At 38.8% G+C, this 7407-nt stretch overlaps 1 protein-coding gene across 1 annotated transcript; it reads left to right on the forward strand.

The window, feature by feature from the left end:
• The first annotated feature begins 243 nt into the window (after positions 1–243).
• Positions 244–1555, forward strand: LOC122586344. Its single transcript, XM_043758338.1, has 2 exons — positions 244–581; positions 675–1555. The coding sequence occupies exons 1-2, from the start codon at positions 284–286 to the stop codon at positions 977–979; spliced, it is 603 nt and encodes a 200-aa protein (XP_043614273.1). The 5' UTR covers positions 244–283; the 3' UTR covers positions 980–1555.
• The last annotated feature ends 5852 nt before the right edge of the window (positions 1556–7407 follow it).

Here is a 7407-nt window from a genome sequence, read left to right on the forward strand (position 1 = left end):
ATAAAGGATTTTTTGGTGATCCCATCCCTGATGATGATTGTGGTGAGATTTATGATATCTTAGAAGAAGAGGGTTTTGTTGTTTACCCGTATCCGGATGGAATATTGCTTAGGGCATGTCTTATTCCTGTTCTTGCTGAAGGAGAGGAAGAATTTAATGGTATGCTCCCATTATATGATCTTTATACTGTTGCTGCATGCTTTGTCATTGTGTCTCTTTTTTGTTATTTGCATAGATGTCTTATCTGAAGTTTTTTAAGAAAGGTACCAAAGAAGTCTCCCAAATGCCAAACCCCAATGCGTCTGCTGGTGGTGGCAGTCTTGGTGAAACTGGTGAGGTGGTTAGCCGTCCTCCTCCCATGCTTCGAGCTATTGATATTGATTTGATCCCTGATGCTGGTAAGAAGAGAGTCAATGTTCTTCCCCCTGGTGGTTCTATTGGTGCCCGTTTGAAGAAAGCTAAGATTGCTGCTGCTAGTGCTCATGCCACAACTGATGACATTGAAGAAGGAAATAAGAAGCCTCGTGCCTCAAACAGAAAATCCAGGAAGTCTGCATCTGCAAAAGACTCTCCCAGAAAAGGTAAGGATATTTGTCTTTTCTGCTGTTTCTTCTCTTATTGCTTTCCGTTTTCATTGTATTTCTTACTTCTCCCTTTTCTTTTGTTGTTTGCAGAATTTTATGAATCAAATTGGGTGTTCAGGTCCCAAATCCCCAAGCGTACTGCCGATGAAATAAGGTCAATGGAGCCCTTGGAGTTTTTGGCCTTATATGATGATGATTGTGATGCTCACAGTACCATGTTGACTGAGATGCGCTTCCGGTTTGAAGGAGTTGTGAAAGCCTTAGAAGATAGTACTCACAGGGAGTCCTTGTTGAGTAATAATGTTATTGACTTGGAGAAGAAGTTAGCAGATTATGGTGAAGATGCCTCTGTTGTTGATAAGTTGAAGGAGAAGGAAACTTTGTTGAAGTCCTAAGAATCCACCCTGTTTTCCAGGAATGAAGAAATTGCCAAGTTAAAGACAGAATTGCAATCCAAATCCATTGAAAGTGCAAGAGTGTTGTCCCAATCTCAGGCTGACAAGTTGTTGATCGAAGACCTTTCAAAGCAGTTGCAAGAATTAAGATTTGATCGTAACAGGGTGATATCAGAGTATGTCCCCTTTGTGTGCAGGTCTCTTGTGGCGAACCCTGATGTTTTGAAAGCTGTTGGTGATGGTGTTTCAGCAAACCGTTTGGAAGAAAGGTCAAGAGTGCTAGAGGAATTCAGCCAAGAGGGTCATGTTGACTTATCATCCCGCCTTGACTATGATATCAATGCCTCCCAAAAAGTCGAGGCTGCTGCAAAGGAGTGGGAAGATGCTGAATTTCCTGTGATTGCTTCGTTTTCTGCTCACCTTGATTTGTCTGTGGACCAACTTCTTGCTCTTGACTTCGGAACAATTTAAGTATTTGGCTATGTAGCCCTGGTTTGTAAAACAATATTATCTTCCCCAGCTCCCCAGTGTATATGGGTTTCATCTTTTGGACCTGCGAGTCACTTGAACAATTTATCTTATGTTTATATATGCTTTTATCTTTATTATCTGCGTACCTTCTTCAGGTTTTTTTAAGTTATGCATTCGCTTTTTTAGCAGCTTGGCGTACATAGTTAGGCTATGCGCTTGCTTTTTCAGTAATTAGGCATATGTAATCATAGGAGTATGATTTAAGTCGTCGGATTCTTCATCCGGTTTAAAGTCGTCAGATTCTTCATCATGTTTAAAATCGTCGGATTCTTCATCCGGTTTAAAGTCGTCGGATTCTTCATCCGGTTTAAAGTCGTCGGATTCTTCATCCGGTTTAAATTTAGTTATCGGATTTTTGTTACCCGTTTCGTAGTTTCAGCTCTTGGAGTTTTTTGTCCAGGCTATACGTCTTTATACCTTTTTCAGGATTTTGTTGTATGCACTTGCTGTTTCAGCAGTTAGGCATATGCTTTGATAAAATTATAGGAGTATGATTTTTTAATGCCATTGCCTTTTTTTTGGCATTTTTAGGCATGCGTTTCACTATAATCATAGGAGTATGACTATTTTAATATACTTTGCCTTTTGGCATTTCGAAATTATATGTGTAAGGTTGCGACCCTTCTTCACCATGAATCATAATTTTATTTGAACAAATTTATTAAAACAGAAAATAGTTCTAAATAGATAGACTTATTCTGCTTTAGGAGTGCCGTCTTCGAGCTCTGGGTCTTCTTGCTTTTGTATTTCCATTTTGTGAAATGTATTTGCAAGTTCGCCTTTTTCTCTTCCTAGCCTCCTTTTCTTTATTGGCATACTTGTGCCTGTTCGTCCATGGACGCTTGGTGGTTCATAACTTCCACGGATGCTTGCGATCCCATCCTCCGTTTGAAATTTGACCATGTTATGTATTACGGAGGGTATCATTCCAAATTTTTGGAGAGCTGGTCTTCCCAGGATTGCATTGTAGGGTGAGGATTCTTTGATTATCATGAACGTTAACTCCTCTGTCATCCTACGTGGTCCTGCAACAATTGTGACTGCGAGGGTGATTGTTCCCGCAGGTTGAGTTTTATTACCAGAGAAACTTATTAGCCAAGTGCTTGGGGGTGATGAAAAGATACGTAGGAGTGGGTTGTCCCGTGGGAACGCATGCTCGTACAGTATGTTGCAATCGCTTCCATCGTCGATGTGGATCTTATCTACCCATCTTTCTTGCAGTATTGCTTGTATTATTATTGGATCATCCGAGACATTTGTTCCTAATATTGGGGGGGATGAAATTTCTCCTACGCTCTGAATTAATGCCTCAACTCCCTTTCTTTTCTCGACTTGTCTTTCCCTTCGTATTGTATAAATTGTTGCCTGGGTAATATTGTATTATTGTTGTCTTTTCCTTCGTATTGTATAAGTTTTCCTGTCTTAATGGCTTCATCGATTGCTTTCCTCAGTTGCATGCACGAGTTTGTATCGTGCCCTGTATCATTATGAAAATCACAATCTTTATCTTTATCTCTCCTTCCCCTTTCGCTTAATTTTGCTGGGATGGGGAATGTTTTTCCTACTGCCTCCGTGAGCAATATTTCCTTTGGAGTCTTTGTCATATCTGGGAGTTATATACTATAATCTTTTCTTTTTTCTTCCCTATTGTATGGGCTGTATCTTTGTTGATCTTTGTTTGGTTGCCACTTTCCCTTTTTGTATCTCGTATCATCCAAATTACTTACTCCAATTTCTTTTGTGTCTAGGAATTTGTGGGCTTTTTTCTTTGCTTCATCGAATGTTTCTGCTAAATCTGTATTTAAGCGTTCAACCAACTCTCTATTCCGACAACCATGTATTAGCCCAGAAACCCTCTGTGATTCTGGCAGTCCTGTGATTTCTTGTGACTCCACAGTGAACCTTTCTATGAAGTCCCTAGAGGTTTCATTTTCTCTTTGTTTGATGTTGTGGGCTGCCACATGTGTCTTCTTATGCTTCTTCTATTGACAGAAGTGCGATAAAAACTTTGTTTTGAGTTCATCAAAGCTGTTTATCGATCCTTCCGTTAAGCTACCCAACCATTCTCTTGCGTCACTCGTTAATCCCATTCTGAATGCTTTGCACGCCACTGGTTCGACCCAGTTTTGCATTTCTGCTGTTCCTTCGAATCTTTGCAAGAAATCATCTGGGTCATCTTTGCCATTATATGTCCCTAGGTGGCTTGGGTATTTCATGTTTGCTGGCAATGGGTGGTTTCTTATCCATTCTGCAAATGGTGATTATGTTGGCATCCTGCTAAGACTGAATGGTCTGGGTATGTTTTGTTGGCATGCTCGCAAAGTTTGGTATGTGTTTGGTCCCTAGGTGTTTGTTCGGAAGGCTTTGATTGGATGCCCCCTGATTATAGTAACCTGGGTTACTTGTTCCTTGTACCTGGTACTGCGGGAGTGAATTTGTCTAGTACTCAGGGAAGTTGGTGTGCTGCGTATAATGCACATATCCTGGCGTGTTATATTGCTGTCCTGAATCTGGTATTCCTTGTGGGATGTTCTAGCTACCTTGGTTGTTTGAACCTGGGTTGGTTTGTCCCTGGGTGTTGGACCCTGGGTTACTTTGTCCCTGGGTGTTGGACCCTAGGTTGCTTTGTCCCTGGGTGTTTGACCTGAGGTTGACTTGTCCCTGGGTGTTTGACCCCAGGTTGCTTTGTCCCTGGTGTTTGACCCGAGGTTGACTTGTCCTTGGGTGTTTGACCCTGGGTTGTTCGGGTTCTGAGTATTCTCTTGTGTACCCGCTGCATTATTTGGCTGATTGTTGGTCCTTTGCACTCTTGATCGAGGATCATTTGGTTGCCTACGCCTTCCGCTTGGCGGTGTATCACCATCATACTCGTCGTATTCTTTATCGAAAATGATTGCCCTTCCTGACAATTCTCCTGCGTCTTGGAGACGTCTTAGTTAGCTCAGGATACTGGCATAGTTTTGTCGTACATATGCATCGTCGATCTGGGGCTGAGCTGATGTAGAGGTGTATGTCTCCCCTACTGATGAAGGTGTTATTGGCGTGCCGCCTTGATTTCGGTTCAGATCTATGCTTTCTCCACCAAAACCAGGTGACGGCCTATTTTCCTCGCTCATTCTTCTAGGTTTTAGGGTTTGGGAAAACAAAATTTTTTGCAGGTTTTGCTGTTCGGAGAATGTCTCGCAGATGGCGCCAATTGTTTGTACAGCCAATCCGGTTGACTAGAAAGGAGGAATGGGGGTGTTTGTGGTTGTTCGTTTGCGGTTCCCTTCCGGTAAGGCTATGCCTTTTGTACGCCAAGAATGTGTACGTGTGATTATGAATGATTCTAGCCATCCTTCCCCCTATTTATAGGGGGTTCGTGACTTATTCCCCAAGTAGGATTTCCATGGGCCGTGTATATCTCTTCCGGGAATAGGGGATCCGTTCTGATCTTCTTTCCTAATATATAGGATTCTTGATAGACACAAATCCTTTCCTTGTTTACCGAAAGTAGAACGTACCCTTCAAGCGTACCCTGGGTGCTTACCCCTGGGTAGGTACGTCATCAAATTTCATTTCCAGTTTGAAAAATGAAAAATCAACCTGAAAAAGACAATGATAAATCAATCTAAAAACACTAATACACCTTATAAAAATGCTATAAAATAATTTCTTTAAAAATTTGAAAAAGAGATAACATAAAGGAGTCCAAGATTTGAGTAAACTAAACGAAGTAAAGTATTAAAATAAAAAAGTTTGAATGAGTATTTCATTTTATTTTCAATCCCCAATAAACATAAAGCATTAAAAAACTTCTCGTACTATTTGTGAAAACAAAGTTAATGGCTTAACGCACCATGTCATGAAGGTAGAAGATAATACAGTAAAAAGACCCACGATATCTAAGGAGTAATATATGTCGAACATAAAAGGATGTGCACAGGTCGAAAGCCAACCCGATCCGGCCCGACCAGTGACCCGTAAGAGCATGAAAAACGGAAGCGTGACCCGGACCGTGAAGGTTCAGGTCGGGTTCGGGCGGATCACGGGTTTTTCGGTTTTTGGCCTCACTCGACCCGTCCAACCCGTGATTCGAGAATGCACTAAAAACATGACCCGTGACTTGACCTGTTAGGACTTCGGGCAGGTTCGGGCTCGGGTTTCCGGCTTTTTTGTTCATCCCTAGGCTGAGGGGTGAACAATGGTTATTAAATTTTATAAAGCAAAAACTTGAAAAAGATTTGAAGTTAGAGAGGATGTAAAATGAATGTTTTAATCTTCAAAAGTAAAGGTTTTTTTTGAACATTAAATAAGTTTTTAAAAAAATTGATTTAATGTTAAGAGTAAGATATAAAAATTTTAAGAAAGAAAATAAATCAACTTAACTAATTAACTTAAATTTTAAAAAATTGACCTGTTAATTCCAAATTATTTTCAATTCTATTATTCGATTCTTTTATATTTTAAGTTGATTTTGTGCTTTTTACGTATATAATGTTAGGCTACTATTTCCAATGCTATATCCTTACATGTTCATAGATATCTTTTGTTGTTTATTATCATTGAAATTTGTCTAAAGTTAAGGATTTTATGGTGTATGTATGTTCATAGTTAAGGACATGTCTTTCGGCTTAATTTCTCCAATATTTTTTTTATGTTTGTATATGTATGTAAGGATATGTAAAGATATTTATACGGTTAAAGGTAAAATTGAATATTCTAAAAATGTAAAAAGGATTTTAAAAATTTATAAAAATATGATAGTCTAAATACTTGCTTAACATTCGAGCTAGGCTTATACAATAGTACTATTTTTGGCATGATGCATACTGGATTACTGGTTGCACACTTGCACCCATAGTTTTTTTTTCTTTTCTTATTTTCCACATTTGTACCTGTCCACCAACTATATATTGCCACATTTAGAGCATCTAATCTTTGCGTTCTCAGGCAACTATCATTTCAAATAAGCCTGGCCGCTGGGGTACCCCGTCTCTCCTATACATTAAGTTATGTACCATCATTGTGCTCATAATATTAATATACAATTAATTTCATAAATCACAAATTATTAATATAAGAACCAGCTCATAATATTAATATACAATTAATTTCATAAATCACAAATTATTAATATAAGAACCTTTGAGATATTGGATGAAATGATGAATGCTCCTACATATGCGCATCACACATGATATATATATATATATACATATTTTTGGCGTCTAAAGGATTTAATTTATTAATAAACGGCAAACTAACAAGGTGCTAGTCACCAAAGGTACAAAAGCATCATACATGCGATAACTTATATTGTTAAATGTAGGTATCGAGCTTTAAAAGCATATCTAAAGGATATAAACAAAAGACTAAAAAAATTGTTTATTAAAGAAGGGCGACCAATGAATGATACACAGATTAACCTGCAATAATTCATAAGCGAGTGTATTTACCACAGATACCAGAAAGTCTTGGGTTTATGCCGAGACACGTTATAGGCATAATCGTATATTGAGTCGGGTATATCCTGAGTTATATACAGGTTGCGATTGTGGGCCAATTGAATATCATCGGCTCAACCTTTGCCACAAATTAAGGAAGAGTCATGAGCACACATATTAGGAAAATCAATGTCTTAATCAGGTGATAGCGTTTACATTTTTTAGCCAATTACTATCAAAAGTCTCGGTTCACATTTCTTTTTTGTAAGTATATAGGTAAATCGCTTTTGGCCGCTCCAACTAAAATCAACAACATGAACCCCTTTAGTTTGGAAAAAAATGTCAAACCAAGGTTATTGTTTTGTTTGAGTTATATGACTCAAGCAAAATGAACCGCGATGTCAACACTCTTACTTAATTACATCGTACGTTTGTAAGAAATAGCCCAAGAAGCGGTGTGGTGATGACTAT

The sequence above is a fragment of the Erigeron canadensis genome, chromosome 2, assembly GCF_010389155.1.
Source record: "Erigeron canadensis isolate Cc75 chromosome 2, C_canadensis_v1, whole genome shotgun sequence".
In the NCBI taxonomy this organism is placed as follows: domain Eukaryota; kingdom Viridiplantae; phylum Streptophyta; class Magnoliopsida; order Asterales; family Asteraceae; genus Erigeron; species Erigeron canadensis.